This window comes from Denticeps clupeoides, chromosome 8, assembly GCF_900700375.1.
Source record: "Denticeps clupeoides chromosome 8, fDenClu1.1, whole genome shotgun sequence".
In the NCBI taxonomy this organism is placed as follows: Eukaryota; Metazoa; Chordata; class Actinopteri; order Clupeiformes; family Denticipitidae; genus Denticeps; species Denticeps clupeoides.
The window spans coordinates 18,963,842-18,979,960 of NC_041714.1; the positions used below are offsets into that span (position 1 = coordinate 18,963,842).

The 16,119-nt window shown below is 45.5% G+C and overlaps 3 protein-coding genes across 9 annotated transcripts; 2 read left to right on the plus strand and 1 right to left on the minus strand.

Annotated features, from left to right (window-relative positions):
* The first annotated feature begins 90 nt into the window (after positions 1-90).
* On the plus strand, positions 91-7,348 carry casp7 (caspase 7, apoptosis-related cysteine peptidase). 5 transcript variants are annotated; one of them, XM_028988404.1, is made up of 7 exons: positions 91-153; positions 815-939; positions 3,862-4,010; positions 4,094-4,222; positions 4,887-5,062; positions 5,924-6,062; positions 7,048-7,348. In XM_028988404.1, exons 2-7 carry the CDS (start codon positions 815-817, stop codon positions 7,272-7,274), a joined length of 945 nt encoding a protein of 314 aa, XP_028844237.1. In that variant the 5' UTR covers positions 91-153; the 3' UTR covers positions 7,275-7,348. The 5 variants fall into 5 exon arrangements, with proteins under 5 accessions (XP_028844237.1, XP_028844238.1, XP_028844236.1 ...); XM_028988405.1 differs by lacking the exon at positions 91-153 and adding an exon at positions 428-432; XM_028988403.1 differs by lacking the exon at positions 91-153 and having other exon boundaries at positions 669-939.
* A 1,689-nt stretch (positions 7,349-9,037) lies between these two features.
* plekhs1.4 (pleckstrin homology domain containing S1, tandem duplicate 4) lies at positions 9,038-11,907 on the plus strand. 3 transcript variants are annotated; one of them, XM_028988411.1, is made up of 11 exons: positions 9,038-9,145; positions 9,226-9,318; positions 9,418-9,533; positions 9,614-9,748; positions 10,030-10,105; positions 10,189-10,281; positions 10,360-10,421; positions 10,502-10,534; positions 10,728-10,826; positions 11,529-11,579; positions 11,732-11,907. In XM_028988411.1, exons 2-10 carry the CDS (start codon positions 9,229-9,231, stop codon positions 11,572-11,574), a joined length of 750 nt encoding a protein of 249 aa, XP_028844244.1. In that variant the 5' UTR covers positions 9,038-9,145; positions 9,226-9,228; the 3' UTR covers positions 11,575-11,579; positions 11,732-11,907. The 3 variants fall into 3 exon arrangements, with proteins under 3 accessions (XP_028844244.1, XP_028844243.1, XP_028844242.1); XM_028988410.1 differs by having other exon boundaries at positions 11,529-11,575; XM_028988409.1 differs by lacking the exons at positions 11,529-11,579; positions 11,732-11,907 and having other exon boundaries at positions 10,728-11,072.
* Positions 11,908-12,237: 330 nt separating this feature from the next.
* Positions 12,238-16,098, minus strand: LOC114795308 (E3 ubiquitin-protein ligase TRIM39). Its single transcript, XM_028988412.1, has 4 exons — positions 15,833-16,098; positions 15,199-15,434; positions 13,511-13,665; positions 12,238-13,072 (listed from the first exon to the last, which is right to left on the minus strand). The coding sequence occupies exons 1-4, from the start codon at positions 15,983-15,985 to the stop codon at positions 12,495-12,497; spliced, it is 1,122 nt and encodes a 373-aa protein (XP_028844245.1). The 5' UTR covers positions 15,986-16,098; the 3' UTR covers positions 12,238-12,494.
* Between the last annotated feature and the right edge of the window lie 21 nt (positions 16,099-16,119).

Consider the following 16,119-nt stretch of genomic DNA (forward strand, 5'->3'; position numbering starts at 1 on the left):
TGGTTGTCTTTATGAAACTGCTCGCTGTCGCTTTAACCCGGAAATGGGCAGGACGCGCCTCAGTTTAACTTCATTCCTTCTTCCGAAAAAGTTGAGGAGACACGTCCCACTACAAGCCCGAGTTCGCCCACATACCACCGGCCTACTACTGCGGTACCTACTCCTTCTCCTACTACTACTACTCCTACTACTACTTCTACTTCTACTACTGCGGTACCTACTACTACTCCTACTACTGCGGTACCTACTCCTACTCCTACTACTGCGGTACCTACTCCTTCTCCTACTACTGCTACTCCTACTACTACTCCTACTACTGCGGTACCTACTCCTTCTCCTACTACTGCGGTACCTACTCCTTCTCCTACTACTGCTACTCCTACTACTACTCCTTCTCCTACTACTGCGGTACCTACTCCTTCTACTACTGCGGTACCTACTACTACTACTTCTACTGCTACTTCTACTCCTCCTCCTACTACTACTACTTCTACTACTTACTCGCGGTGAGTGGCTCTTTTATCCGTGTTGGACTTGAACCCACGTATGAAAGTACGTCGGCAACTCGAATAAATTATATATATATATATATATATATATATATATATATATATATATATATATATATATATATATATATATATATATATTATATAAGGGCAGTTTAAAAGTGCAACTTGAAAATAATATAAGCACTGTGCGGATATATGTATACACATTAGTCGGCATGGAGGATGAAAACCGCGGACTTTGTGAATATTTCTGCTCTCTGCTGGTGTCGTTTCTTCCTGTTCCTGCGGGGTCTACTCTGAAGATGGCGGAGGAACCTCCAGCGGTCACCGTCCCGTCTGAAGACACCTGGGAGGAGGACGAGGAGGAGGAGGAGGACACGACGGACGCCAAGCCGGACCGGAAGTCGCGATTCCTCATTTTCAGGGGGTGCGTGCGGGTCCAGGTCCCTTCGCCCCGGGTCAGGGATCCGGCAGGGGGCGCTGTTGTCCTGCGGTGGGGACCATGTCCCATGCAGTTCGCTGGGGGTCATGGTAGATCCGCAGATCACCACAAATCACAGAACGTCACCGTAAATCACCGTACACTGGTCACGCCGTGTGGAGTAGAGGCACGTGCACGGTGAAAATTAAAGCAGGGATCTAATCAATTCTCCGGTGCGGGGTTGTGAACGTGATTGTCATTGTGAAACCCGGCACACGGTGACACAGCAAATGTGTCCCCCAGCGACCTTTTTACGGTTCAAATCGAGGTGCCACTGAGCAACGTAACGTCCCCACACACTGCTCCCCGGGCGCCTGTCATGGCCGCCCACTGCTCACTCAGGGTGATGGTTAAAAACAGAGGACACACAGCGACCTGATCACGGGTCCGGTTCCTCACCCGCCAGGCCACCACTGCCCCGATGTAGAGGGGACTGGGAACAGAACCCAGTGGGAGAAGGGGAACCAAGAACCGGAAAGCGAGAGGGGAAAACTGTCCCGTGTTGAATGTGACGAGCGTTTGGATACAAAAGTGGAAGCATTGCAAAATAAATTAATAACAGTGCAAACTTAAAATAGTTAATGCTGTAGGTTTACATTTACAGCATTTATCAGACGCCCTTATCCAGAGCGACTTACAATCAGTAGTTACAGGGACAGTCCCCCCCCCTGGAGCAACTTAGGGTTAAGTGTCTTGCTCAGGGACACAATGGTAGTAAGCGGGATTTAAACCTGGGTGTTCTGGTTCATAGGCGAGTGTGTTACCCACTAGGCTACTACCACCCTAATAGTAAATGCAAAGATGAGCTCAAATAAAAACACAACTATATAATATAATATATGAATTGTATATAAAATATCCGGTATAGGAATAAGATTCTAACTTCACACTTTAAAAATCAAATAAACCCATAATACATGCCAGAGTAGGCCTCAGCTTAATGATCATTTCAACTATAATATCATCTACATATGTATATATTGCTCCAACTGCAGAGCATGTCAAGTTTTTGAGCAATGGCATCACCAGCCCCACCACACCTGGGAAGTGTTCCACACAGCGAGATCAACCTATAGGGATTAACCATTCCTGGTGGCTTATACACTCGCCTATGAACCAGAAGACCCTGGTTCAAACCCAGTTTACTACCATCTTAAACCTGAGTGTCTCCAGGGGGGGACTGTCACTACTGACTGTTAGGCGCTCTGGATAAGGGCGTCCAATAAATAATGTAAATGCATCTGTCTGATTCGAGTTTGACGGGTGGTAGTAGCCTAGTGGGCTATGAACCAGAAGACCCAGGTTCAAATCCCACTTACTACCATTGTGTCCCTGAGCAAGACAATTGACCCTGAGTGTATGGGATAAATGTAAATGTAAGAGAAGAAGAGAAAGTGTCACACAGCAGCACAGCACACAGTGCGCACAGTGAAATTTGTCCTCTGCATTTAACCCATCACCCTGAGTGAGCAGTGGGCAGCCATGACAGGCGCCCGGGGAGCAGTGTGTGGGGACGGTCCTTTGCTTAGTGGCACCTCAGTGGTACCTTGGCAGATCGGGATTCGAACCGGCAACCTGCTGATTACGGGGCTGCTTCCTTAACCACTAGGCCACCACTGCCCCAATAGGAAAGCCCCTTATCCAGTCATTTTTTTGTCTTCATTTAATTTAGTCATTTATAAATCACAGTTAAAACATTAAAAAAGTACAGTTCATCACGGCAGTAAAACCAATACGATATTATTCGAGTTAAAACCCGGATCGCTTCTGTCGCGATTAGACCGGATTGTATTGATTTCGGAGAAGGAGACCACAGGCCTTCGTGTTGAGGTGTAGCTTGTACCGAGCTGGTATGGAGGGAGCAGCGGGGGGCCGGGGTGTGTCCTGCGTGACCCCGTGGTGGGGTGGCTGGGCCTGAATGGGCCCTTTGGAAAGCTCTGGCGGCTTCCGGCTGCTGACTCAGACGCCCACTGCCGCCCTGCTCAGCGCAGCCGCCACTCGCCTCTTTATAGCGTATGGAGCATGTCCGGATCCTAGCGCACCCCGCCGGCCAGCCCCGAGCCAGCAGTGACCCCACAGAGAGCCAGAGAGCGAGACGAGGAACCCGTTTCAGATGCAGAGTGGAGTAGCAATAAACGACGAAGCCAGGTAACGGCAGACCGGCTCGTACATCACATGGTGCTTCCCCGTGGGATCCTGGCTTGTCCCTCAACAGGGGGCCACACACTCTGTGTGTGTGTGTGTGTGTGTGTGTGTGTGTGTATGAGACCCATTGTGGGTTAAGCTGATGACTGGGCTGTTCTGGAATACGAGCTGATATTATGAGCGCAAAGCTTGTTGTGGCACCGACTCAGTTTGAGGGACGCTTCAGACATGGAAATATGATAAATCTGTGAGATTTTGTATCCAGGCAGGTGACTATATATCTTGTGGGGGTTTTGCTGTGATGTTGGACATTTCCGTATTTTCAGAATTTCTGCACGCTTGTCTTGTATTTTTGCCCCGGCCTGTGAATTCTGACTGAAGTTGAAAGATTTAACTAGTTTTTCCTGAAGCTTCTGTTGTGGATGAAGTCGATGTTCCTGTGTTCTAGAGACCCGGTTTTACTGTTTTTATCTGTTACACTAGGCCCTGACACACACACACACACACAATATTGTCTGTTTTCTTCATAATTATCATGTTTATCATATTTACCCCCTGTCAGTATGAAGCTGTATTAATAGAAGAGTTTGCTTCTGTTCATAGACAGATTTACTAGAAATGACATAATAGGAGAAGCATAAGGGTGTATTGTTGTTTTATAATTACTATTATTATTACAGGAATTGCTTTATGAACGACAGGTATGTGTTTGGTTTTTTTCAGTAAGAAGGACAAGGATGGCCAGACGCGAGAGAAGGACAACTCATCAAGCCACTACAGGATCGTTTCACCCTCCTTCCAGTATAAAATGAGCCACAAGCGCGTGGGCAAGTGCCTCATCATCAACAACAAGAACTTCGATGAAAAGACAGGTACCCGCTCTGCTGGTACGGAGGGGGGCTGCTGGGCTCTCAGCCGGACATTAACCGGTCTTGTGTGTTTGCTGGGGCGGCAGGGATGAATGTACGGAACGGCACGGACCGGGACGCTGGAGAGCTCTTCAAATGCTTCAAGAGTCTGGGCTTTGAAGTTTTCATCTACAACGACCAGACGTGCGAACAAATGGAACGGCGGCTGAAAATGGGTGAGGGCGGGGCTATGTTAGCTGAACTCCTATTGGATGTGAGCAGGGTGCCTCAGTCCTCCACTGGCCACGGTCCACTCAGTAGTGAACAAACAGTACCCTAATGGCACCTTCATACGTGTACGTTTACCGGGTGTTCTTCTCTCGATCATCTCCCCAGCGTTTATTTCAGGTCCGTTCAGGTCGGGTGTTTCTTTATCATGAAAAAAGCAGACACTGCTTTAATGCTTCCTGGAGCTAATCAGTTGTCAAAGGAAAGGAGATTCATTCATTTCAGGAATTACGTGTGTACATGTTTCTGAAACATGTTCTGACTTTTATATATCCCACATTATTAGAAGCGATAAGGTGAAGTGGCAAATCAGGTCAATTAAAAGAAGATAAAATTAAAGAACAAAACGTAACAGTTGAGACCATTCGCCCGCGGCCCTATTTTCCTTGAATTGTGATGAGAGGTGCGATGAACGATTAGGACAGGGGTGAGGAGGAGGAGGAAGTTCAGCACATTTCTTTGCTTTATTATGATCAGAAAGACCAGAGACCTCATCCTGCCAGCTGCCACTGGAAATACTGGTTTCCACCACTTCGCTTTAACCAGGCGTGACAAAGCAAAGAATGTTAATGCAGCTTGGCATAAAAATAATTCACTGTGCATGTGTCTCAGTGTCACAGGAGGACCACAGTGACAGCTCGTGCTTCGCCTGCATACTGCTCAGCCACGGCGAGGAGGGCATGATCTACGGCACCGACGCCGCCATGCCCATCAAACACATGACGTCCCTCTTCAGAGGAGACAAGTGCAAGAGCCTGGTGGGCAAACCCAAACTCTTCTTCATCCAGGTGAGAAAATCTCACTCGGCAGGTTTATGCCAGATGGATCCGGCTGGTATTTTTCTCGCAGCTGTTTTCCTTCATGCCTGCGTAGCTTTCAGTTTCACTGCAGATAGAAACACTTTTGGTGGCGTTATAGAACGAAGGAACACAGGACAAATCTGGACTTTTATATTCACAAATCAAACATTTCAAAGACTCAGTGGCCACTCAGTGTGAGCTGTTTATTGTTTAATGTTAAAGTGAAGTGATTGTCACACTGCAGCGCAGCACACATCCCCGAAATGTAGCGTACCTTACCTTACCTTAATCAAAGGGTCCTCAGGTCACCTTGGCAGTTCGGGATTTGAACCCACAACCTTCCCAGTCCACTTCCAAATTCGAACCCCGTATTCGGCATGTTCTGAGCCAACCGGACTGTCTCCACAGTCACCACTCTTACATTTACATTTACGGCATTTACCAGACGCCCTTATCCAGAGCGACTTACAATCAGTAGTTATAGGGACAGTCCCCCCCTGGAGACACTCAGGGTTAAGTGTCTTGCTCAGGGACACAATGGTAGTAAGTGGGATTTGAACCTGGGTCTTCTGGTTCATAGGCGCGTGTGTTACCCACTAGGCTACTACCACCCCACCAGCACGTGGTTTTCAGGTTGTGGCCACGAGATCAGAACTTGCAAACACAACAGCTAGAAAAAATAAGTCAAACCTCTCGGCCACGTCTGGCATGTAGGTTGTTGTGACATTATGACCAGTGAGTGTATAAGGAGTCCATGACAGCCGTGTAACTCTAACCCGAACCCAACTGTTTCTCGTCCAGGTGATAGGTGGAGAAGGGTTATATGACTCCATGTATTATCTCCCTCAGGCATGCAGAGGTTCCGAGTTCGATGACGGAATACAGACGGACTCAGGGCCACCTAATGACAACCTGGAGACAGATGCCAACCCCCGACACAAGATCCCTGTGGAGGCAGACTTCCTGTTTGCCTACTCCACCGTCCCAGGTAGTGCAGCCCCTGTCCCCATTCTGTCGTCTTCCTTCCGGGATCCTGGTATTTCAAAACTTAACACAATTATCGCTGTTGTCTCAAGACCAGGAGAAATAACTTGTTATCTTGAGATCACAACCTAAATTTCTTACGTTTGGTGCCAAGATTTTCATGTTTCCGAGCATCCAGAACTGCCTCAGTGACACACACTAAAAATTGTGACAATTGTCTGTCCCTGATCTTGAGATAACAAGAGAAAACAAAGAATTATGCAGAATATTTAGCATGGGTATGAAGAACAAAAACAATATATTATGTACTCGACTCAGATTTCATATACATACATATAGATATATAGATATATCTATATAGATATAGATATACATGGTGGGCAATTTATATGGATACACCTTAATAAAATGGGAATGTTTGGTGATATTAACGTCCTGTTTGTGGCACATTTGTATATGTGAAGGGGCAGACTTTTCAAGATGAGTGGTGACCAAAGTGGCCATTTTTAAGTCAGCCATCTTGGATCCAACTTTTGTTTTTTCAATAGGAAGAGGGTCACATTTATTGGTAATTTCACAAGAAAAACAATGGTGTGCTTGGTTTTAACCTAACTTTATTCTTTCATGAGTTATTTACAAGTTTCTGACCACTTATAAAATGTGTTCAATGTCACCAATCATTCCCATTTTATTAAGGTGTATCCATATAAATTGCCTACCCTGTGTATATATATATATATATATATATATAGAGAGAGAGAGAGAGAGAGAGAGGGTACTAGACAATTCCTTATCAGACATATTCATCCTGATATAATCAGTAAAGACATTACAAAAGGATTCAGAATGAATTTGTCATATATTATTTTTTGAAAGTGTGTATTTTGATCCTCCTGTGATTAGATTATTAGAGCATGAGTATTAACAGAGGAGGAACATCTGTTCCTGTTCCGGCGCTGATTTATGACTGCTTACGTTTGCTCCCGCAGGCTACTACTCCTGGAGGAACCCTGGTCGTGGCTCCTGGTTTGTCCAGGCCCTCTGTAATGTCCTCAACGAGTTCGGCAAGCAGCTGGAGATCATGCAGATCCTCACGCGGGTCAACTACATGGTGGCCACCAGCTTCGAGTCTTGGTCCGAGGACCCACGCTTCAGCGAGAAGAAGCAGATCCCGTGCGTGGTCTCCATGCTGACCAAGGAGCTGTACTTCAACTGACCGCTGTCACCGACGGACATCTTGACCATCACTTCATTCAGGGACAATCCAGACGTGGCTGGACGCTCGTCTTACTCTTTTTTTTTTTTTTTTTTTTTTTCATATTTTTAAATAGAGTGTGCGTGTGTGAAAGCCATTTTTCTCACCTGACTTTGGGCACAAAACGAACACTCACATAATCATACAAACAAAAAACAATCTTTCATTTTTTATGACTTTTAATTAAGGGGTTTTTAAAAAATCTTGGACGCCGCGGACGTCAGCGTCTTTATTGTGGCCGACCGCCACAGTCTTTCAGTGCAGCAAGCAACCCAGTCCATGCACAAGTAAAATCCGTTTATTAAATTAGTGAGTAAAAAGTGCCCCGGCCTCGCATGATATCTGCGCTCACCCTCATGTAGATGTAGCCACATTATAGGATGAGAGCCTAACTCTGAAACTCCCGTTCTTCACGTTCATTTTTGTCGGCAGCAGTGCTGATTATGGAAGAGAGGCGGATCTCTCTGGGTTCCATGTGTCCTTGTCCTGCCTTCGGTTTTGTGGATGGACGAATGGTGACACCAATCACATTCACGTGACCTTCCAGGTTGGCATGTGACCCGTCACCACTGTGTCACAGCGTGATTAGATGTTCGTTTGTATACAGAGGCAGCTACTGTGATGCTGGTGATTCCAGTTCTACAACGTTTCCGAAACGTCTGCAGAACAAGGACCTTCTCCTTTATCTCCGTGTCGCTTTTCCACTTCTCAGTTCACAACCAACGTCTTCATGATCACGGATCTCATTCAACAGTGATGTGCCCAAATTCTTCTAATTCCTGATCTTACTTTTGGAATGGATTTTAAGGGAAAAAAGACTATTTTAAAAATGCTTTCTAGTGTTTAATACAAATGTCCTCAGGTATATATACCATAATGATTTGGGGAAGTTTACAGAGTAAATGAATATTGTAAATAACACTGCCATATCCTTCACGCCTCTCTTTTTGGCGCGACACATTTGTAAAAACGAACCCACTGGTTTTGTAAAAAAGATGTTCTATTGAATAAAAATGATGTTTAAAAGATTTCTCCTAACGTGTTTTCATTTATTAATATTAGCACACAAGATATGCTGGGCTGGGCATCACTTTGGCCTCTCACTTCATTTCATGTCATCATATCATATCCTGCACATATCAGCCATAGTGCATGAAGCAGGATTTATGGCTCGCTGGTTATCTGAATGTTGGAGAGGAGGGGCTAACTACCCGGCCCGCCCTTTTCTGTTGCCCTGTCACCATTTCTGACATCCGCAAGATGATTTTATAAATAACAATTTAAAAGGGGAGGAGCCTGTAAGCAAAGATTGACAGCTGCCACACACCATTTTATCAAAAAGTACCATCTTACCTAAAAAAAATCCCAGTCTGCCAAGGTGCCACTGAGGTGCCACTGAGCAAAGCGCCGTCCCCACACACTGCTCCCCGGGCGCCTGTCATGGCTGCCCACTGCTCACCAAGGGTGATGGTTAAAAGCAGAGGACACATTTCATTGAGTCACCATGTGCTGTGCTGCAACGTTTCACAATAACAATCACTTCACTTTCAAAAAACATAAAAAGCATAATAAATAATACAAGTGGTAAGACAGTTATGAACAGTATGCAGCAATCCCCAAAATGTAATGAAACATTCCATCAATGACACCACTTGCCAAACACTTCAAATATGTTCTATTTTGGACTGTGACCAGAAGGAAGGCTGCATTAAATACGGTAAAAAGTCCTGCCTACTTACACCCGGAGTAGGAATATAATCCAAGGCAGAGCTTCAGATCAGCACAGCTTCTGGACCTGAGCAAGTGGAGCTGGTTCTACATCAAAGTATCAGGTAAAGAGTCTGTAAAGCGTTTTATTGGATGAATAATCTCAGTGTGTAGAGAAGTATGAGCTTCTCTGTTTATTCCTCAGAACATGACCACCACATTCTACACTGGGATGCCGGAGGAGGTGTTGAGCGGGTTCCTCATTAAATCTCCACCCCTCAAAAAATTTAACTACGTGGTGGGTTGCACTGCAAATTTCTCAGTCAATAAATATTATATTATTTATATTATTCTCTTTTGTTGTCTGCATGGAGCTACTTTTTATTTTCTTTTGCAGAAAGCATGGAAGAAGAGGTTTTTTGTCTTCTACAAGATGGCTGATGATGTGTATGACCTGTACTACTTCAAAAATGAGAACAAAGAGAATCCTTTGGGGGACATAAAGCTCTCAGCGTGCGTATTTGACCTGCACGTGACCCCATGACCTCCTGTTGGTTTGTGCTCATGTACTGTTTCACGGCGTTCCTTCTCAGGGTCTCGAAAATCCTGATCTGCCCGGAGAACCACAGGATGTGGACGTGGATCCAGAAGAGCTTCAAGTGTTCCCGGACCTCCGTGATCCTGCTCAGGACCGGGTACAGGGACTTCTTCCTCATTGGAGAGAACAGGTCGGTGAAAGGTGACAGGGTACTGCCACAGCCAGGACCTTGTTTCATCAATCAATCAATCAATCAATCAATCAATCAATCAATCAACTTGTCTGCCTGTCTATTTACCTATCTGAGACATGAGAGAATTAGTGAATGAAATGGAAGCAGGGTGGTATGACGGTGTCATCTTCACTTTTAACAATATAAAATGATATATACTAATGAGGAAGAGGAAGATGCGGAGTGAAGGGGGAACAGAGACAGATGCCACTTGACATGGTTTTTATTTGTCTGTGTAGCACGGAAATGGATCGCTGGTACAGTATGTTGAGTAAAGGTCTGAAGAGACTTTCACAGAGTGTTCAAATCAACAAGGTGAGACCACCGCACCACCGGAATCAGCCCTTGTTGAAATACGGATTTTTATTTCAATGTAACTTGATGAATCTGTGACTCAGGAGAGCGATGAGAGTCGGTCGGCGGCGAGAAAGGACAGCGTCTCACAGGAGGACTCCACATACGACAACGTCAACCTGGAGGACTCCAGCGAGGTTCACATTATTTGTGCAAGAACTCACGGTTCATTATTACCAGAATAATCCACTCACTCTTTCTCCTGTGTCGATCAGAAATCTGAAGAGAACGGCGATGAAAACAGCAGCGGGCGACACAGCATGGACTTGCTCTCATTGTAATGAGGATTTTAAAATGATTTATCATATACTGTATCATATTTTTCATTAATAACAAATTGCTTTTTTTTCACACCAGGCAAGACGCACTGGCAAATATCTGTCCTGAATTGTGAGTGATTCTGCTACGCGTATTTTTTTGCAACAAGTAGTTTTAAAGTCATTTCTAAATTCTAAAAAAAAAAACGAACAGCCAGTCAACTCAAGATAACTTTCCACTGTCTACTCCATTAATAAAAGAGTAAAAATGAGGAGTGTAGAAGAGCAGAATTCATATTAATAAACTCCACATTGCTTTTCTGAAGGAGGAATGCGCCTATGGAACCTTCTGGAAATTCTGACCTGAGAACTGAGGAAACCTCACCAACCATGACCAACGAACAGGAGACGCCTCACTACCAGAGGTATGCACAGCATGAGGCAGGGATTATATTATTATTATTATTATTATTAATCATAAGAATAAGAGTGATCTTCTTATTTATATAACACATTTAAATCAATTAGGTCAAATATTGCAAAAATATGACAGTTCACAAACGTTTTACTCACAACCTGTGCAGCATGTCATCATGGAGGTGAAAGTGCACTGTCACTGCAGCACAGGACATGGTGACACAACGAAATGTGTCCTCTGCATTTAACCATCACCCTTAGTGAGCAGTGTGGGTGGTAGTAGCCTAGTGGGTAACACACTCGCCTATGAACCAGAAGACCCGGGTTCGAATCCCACTTACTACCATTGTGTCCCTGAGCAAGACACTGTGTCCCTGAGCAAGACACTTAACCCTAAATTGCTCCAGGGGGACTGTCCCTGTAATACTGATTGTAAGTCGCTCTGGATAAGGGCGTCTGATAAATGCTGTAAATGTAAGCAGTGTGTGGGGACGGTGCCTTTATCAAGGGCACCTCAAGTGGCACCTTGGCAGTTTACCTTCCGATTATGGGTCCACTTCCTTACCCACTAGGCCACCACTGCCCGTGTATAAAACGCGGGACAAGTCAATTAAAACAGTACAGAATATACATAATATTTACAGTTTTACACAGTTACTGCTCTTATTACGCCCTACATGAACCTGAACTTGTTATAAATTCTCCCACAGACCCCGGTCTTGTTCGTGGTTTAGTGATGAAGCTCAGGCCAAGTAAGGCAAGTAAGGCAATCAGCACAGCAGTTATTCATTGAAACCAGTTTTAGCATGAGCCATTACATAATGACCGCAGGTTATTAATTTCTGCAGTTATTATAGCACGTGGCTGCCCTGTAATGATGCGTTAATGTAAATGATGCATTTCTGTCCTGCAGGTTCCATGACATCCATTCATCCACAATATCAGCCTCTTCTCATTCTGTGTCAACCTAAAATCTTCATGCAATGTAAATGGGTCTTGAAATGCTGGACTAACTGATTGACTGGTGTACATATTTTTATGATGATTGTAGAATTAACATAATAAAAGAATAGTTTGTTCATTCACTCACTCTGCGTGATGCTTCATTTATCCAAAGGAAACCTCCAGCAAATACAGGGACTTTGGAGAACTGTTGAACTTACACCAAAGCATTAATCATATATTCATATCACTCGTCTCAAACGACAAAAATATCTGAGGCAGTCGGTAAATCTGAGCCGTAACAGCAGAGGGCATTCATGCTCCAACGGTGGAAACAGATGCAGAAGACGGCCAGAATGAAACTATGACTTTGCAGACTTTTAGCAAGATGCAGTCTTGAAAATTGTGTAGCTTTACTGAGAAACAGTTACATTCCTCTTAAGCCCATTGAGACATATTGTATGTGATTATGGGCTGTATAAGAAAAAAAAATTGTTGTTGTCCTGCTCAGATATACATATATACTTAATGTATTTGAATTAATAGTCATAATCAGTCAGACGCCTCCACAATATCAACACTTCAGCATCCCGTCCTCCCACCGCACCTGCATTAGAAGAGGAAATGATGTTCTGTGTGGCAGAACAAGTGTTCCATGACGTTTGATGGATTTTTTCAAGGTTAAGTAGGATGGAACCCGGTTCCGGGTTTGCTGGCCTGTGCGTGGCCATTCATCACAGGGTGGGGGCCGACCTGGAGGCGTCACAGATGACCAGTGGCTTCCAGTTGGTCCCCTGGTTGTCATGGCCGGGACAGACGGCCTGGAGAAGCGTGTCGGTGAAGGTTCCCGTGCTGAAGCAGTAAAGAGGTGTCATGGTATCCGCCCCCACGAAACACACCAGGCCACCAGGGGTGCTAGAAAACACCCCGATACGCTCGAAGCTCCGCCCTGCCACGTGCGTCAGCTCGTGGGCCAGCCCGCGGTGCCAGGCGGTGTAGACCCCGTTATAGTACTCGACGCACCACGACTCGGGGCCACGCCCAAGCCAGCAGTCCTCCTCCCGGCCCTTCCTGGGGATGGAGGGGTACGTCAGGCCCAGTTCCCAGTACGTCTTTCCCTTCACCTGCACCACCCAGTAATGGCGTCCCTCCTGAAAGCCGTGTTTGCTGACGGCATTGAGGGTAGTGTCAAACCGGGCCGGGTTCTCGGGGACATCCTGCCAGGTGTCAGTGTAGGTGACAGAGGTTCCCTCTGGCGATATGATCAGCTTGGGATGGGCGGAGTCCGGGTTGAGGACCACTTCAGAGGCATCTGTGCGAGGTGGAAATAACCATGGTTACGTGCAGCATGGTCAAGAACAGGATGATACCGTTTCCTGTGCCAGTAACGGCTTGTGGGACATGCTCATGGTTCCTATAAAGCTGGCCAGTGACCGCAAAGGAAATATGCAATTAAATTCACTTTAATCCACTTTTGGATTATGTTTTCTAACTCACAAAATATAAATATTTGTTTGTAATAATTGCCCTACTGTATCTGTATCACTGATATATAATAATCCTCATCTGGAACGTAGGGTTTCTTGCTTCTGTCGCATATTCAACATTTTTTTAGCATGAATAAATATTTTTGTCCTTTTCCTGGTGGTGTTCCTAACAGTAAGTAAGGAGGAAGATCTGCTGAACCGGACCGTGAGCAACCAGATCGGCCTGCAGAGCCATTTTTTATCATGATGTGGCGTGAACTCACAGCTCTGGAAGAGCTTCTTGGTTACGGGAACCTGGGAGCGGATGAAGAGCAGCAGGTTGACGGTCAGGCTGAGGATCTGCTCGTTCTTGAACTCGTCGATCTGGACCAGCTCTGGGTCAGTCTGCTTCAGAGTTGCAGCGATCCTGAAGGGCGATGTCGGAAGAAAACAGGGTGGTAGTAGCCTAGTGGGTGACACACTCGCCTATGAACCAGAAGTCAAATGACTCGCCTATAAACCAGGGTTCAAATCCCGCTTACTACCATTGTGTCCCTGAGCAAGACACTTAACCCTAAGTTGCTCCAGGGGGGACTGTCCCTGTAACTACTGATTGTAAGTCGCTCTGGATAAGGGCGTCTGATAAATGCTGTAAATGTAAATGTAAATGTAAAATTTGTTCGGCTTCTTTAAAAACTGGTCAAATGTGAACATTGCGCATCCACTGACATAAATGTTAAAAATTTTTGCCACCACAACAATTTTCAACATCAAGGTCTGTTTTGAGATGCTGGTTCCTGTAATTATTCATTCCTGTTCCACAGGGTGCCAGGCATCGTATTTCAGTTGTGTTTACAGTCTACATTCATCTTTCATTCCGAACGCTCACCTGATGGCGTCATTTCTCATGTAAATATTCGTCTTTTGTTTTATTTCCACATACCTGTCCTCTGTTTCCATGTCCTGTTAATAGAAAGAATAGCGTCACAGATCATACGTAAGTAATCTAATTAACTAGATAATTTCTCAAGACTAAAGCCTGACTCAAAACTATTATGGAGGCGAGTGTGGAAAAGAGGCTGGACGTGCACTGCGCGAATTAAACACCCAACTCACACTGTACAAACTAAATTGAATGTAATGAAAAGGCAAAGCTCGCAATGTATGTCCACAATCTGCACGGTCCGATACGCCGATGCATGTTGAAACATTGAATAGTAAGAACCCGCACTAGAAGTGATTATTAACAAAGTGCAGAAAAATCCATTATCAAACTTATGACGTGAGTGGAAGTGAATGGACGTGTAGGATCCCATGCCGTGGTGTTTTTCTTATTGTGAAACACTGCAGCACAGCATGTGGTGACACAACAAAAGAAATGTGTCCTCTGCTTTTAACCATCACCCTTGGTGAGCAGCGGGCAGTCATGACAGGCGCAGTGTGTGTTGGGACCTCAGTGGAATCAACCCTTCGTTTACGAGTCCAATTCCTTACCTGTCACAACTGCCCCAATATAGACAACATATCCAGGGAAAAGAGGACATCTGGTCACCCTTGGTTAAGATAACACCCTTTATTGCTGTTCCAACAAACCATGCTGCTGCTTGGCCCTGAGGCGATCGAACTTCAAACAGGTTTGATATTCTCACAATCTGGCAACTGCCGATCGTGACCTGGTCAGCAGGGTAAATCGATGTCGGGAGGGTTACACTGTGATTTGGACCTGCTTGAACAGTTATGGCGGGTGAAGCATTGACACGAGCAGAAACAACGATCGGTCGCCACCCCTGCACTTCCAGCGCACCAGACATGCCCACCATCAAGTGGTGATGCCACGCCTACCTGTGTCCAGTAAACCAAACGATGCTGTGTTGAGGGTTTATTTATTATAACAAGTTAAATATGCAGAGATTAACTTCTTATTTTTGACAGCCCTAAATTATCAGCGTAATGAATTGAATTAGAGTGACATTGTTGTACCTGTTCATCGGTCTGCTGGGTCTCTAGTCGGGTGGAGAGCTGGGTCAGCTCGCGGTCGATGTCCTGCGTGAGGGCGTAGCAGCGCTCGATCTGCTCTTCCACCATCTTCTCGGTGGCCTCCGCCTCCACCTCCAGCTGGCTGAGGGTGATGTGCAGGTCCTCGTCCAGAACCCGCTTCATGTCCTCATACTTCCTCTTGATCTTTTCTTTCAGGGCCTCCGTCTTGTTCTGCGGTAACAGAATCCCTATTGTTCTTATTTAATGGTTAAAAGGTTGTGCTTTAGTGTTTAAAGCATGGGCCACAGGTTTCACATTATGATGAAGAGATGGTTGGCTGAGTAGCTGGTGCTCACACTTATATTAACTTTTATGCCTGAAAGAAATATGGAATATTGGCTACCGTGCGCCCTGTACCAAGTGTGGCTTCTGCTGCGCCCAATCTGGCAACGCGGCCATGAACGGCTCTCACCTTCTCTACCCATGCGTCCGCTGTACAAGATTTTACATTTTTTGCATGTTCCAGGGCTCCGTCGAGTAATGTCATGTGCCGTATGCTATGTTTCCTGTCCTCTCTGGTCTGGCGTGACAGCAGGGTGAGATTTGGCAGCCCTGCTTGCGTCACTTACGCTCACAGTGACTTGTTTGGCCGCCAGTTTCTTCATTCTGTGTGTAACCACGTCCCTCTGTCTTTTTAGGTACTCTTGCTGCTTCACCAATGCTTCCTGGTAGAAAGAAGGAACGGATGAAAAACAGCCAACGCTTCCTGCTGGTCCTGCCATCTAAACCCAGCCATAAAACCAGCAGGATGAGAACCTGGACCCAACATGCCAATATCCGATGGTATGAACTAGCAGCGAGTTTTACTTGACTGTGGGTCTTCATGGTTCCCGTGTCCCCGCTGTCCTCTCACCAA

Coding starts and splice junctions, on each gene's coding strand:
- LOC114795308 (XM_028988412.1), bottom strand. CDS start 15,985: ATGGCAGGACCAGCAGGAAGCGTTGGCTGTTTTTCATCCGTTCCTTCT. Junction 13,666..15,198: donor ACCGATGAACAGGTACAACA/ATGTCACTCTAA, acceptor TTTTCTTCCGAC/ATCGCCCTTCAGGATCGCTG. Junction 13,073..13,510: donor CAAGAAGCTCTTCCAGAGCT/GTGAGTTCACGC, acceptor CACCTCGCACAG/ATGCCTCTGAAGTGGTCCTC.
- casp7 (XM_028988403.1), top strand. CDS start 728: ATGGAGGATGAAAACCGCGGACTTTGTGAATATTTCTGCTCTCTGCTG. Junction 940..3,861: donor CGATTCCTCATTTTCAGGGG/GTGCGTGCGGGT, acceptor GGTTTTTTTCAG/TAAGAAGGACAAGGATGGCC. Junction 4,011..4,093: donor GAACTTCGATGAAAAGACAG/GTACCCGCTCTG, acceptor CTGGGGCGGCAG/GGATGAATGTACGGAACGGC.
- plekhs1.4 (XM_028988409.1), top strand. CDS start 9,229: ATGACCACCACATTCTACACTGGGATGCCGGAGGAGGTGTTGAGCGGG. Junction 9,534..9,613: donor GGGGACATAAAGCTCTCAGC/GTGCGTATTTGA, acceptor GTTCCTTCTCAG/GGTCTCGAAAATCCTGATCT. Junction 9,749..10,029: donor TTCCTCATTGGAGAGAACAG/GTCGGTGAAAGG, acceptor TTGTCTGTGTAG/CACGGAAATGGATCGCTGGT.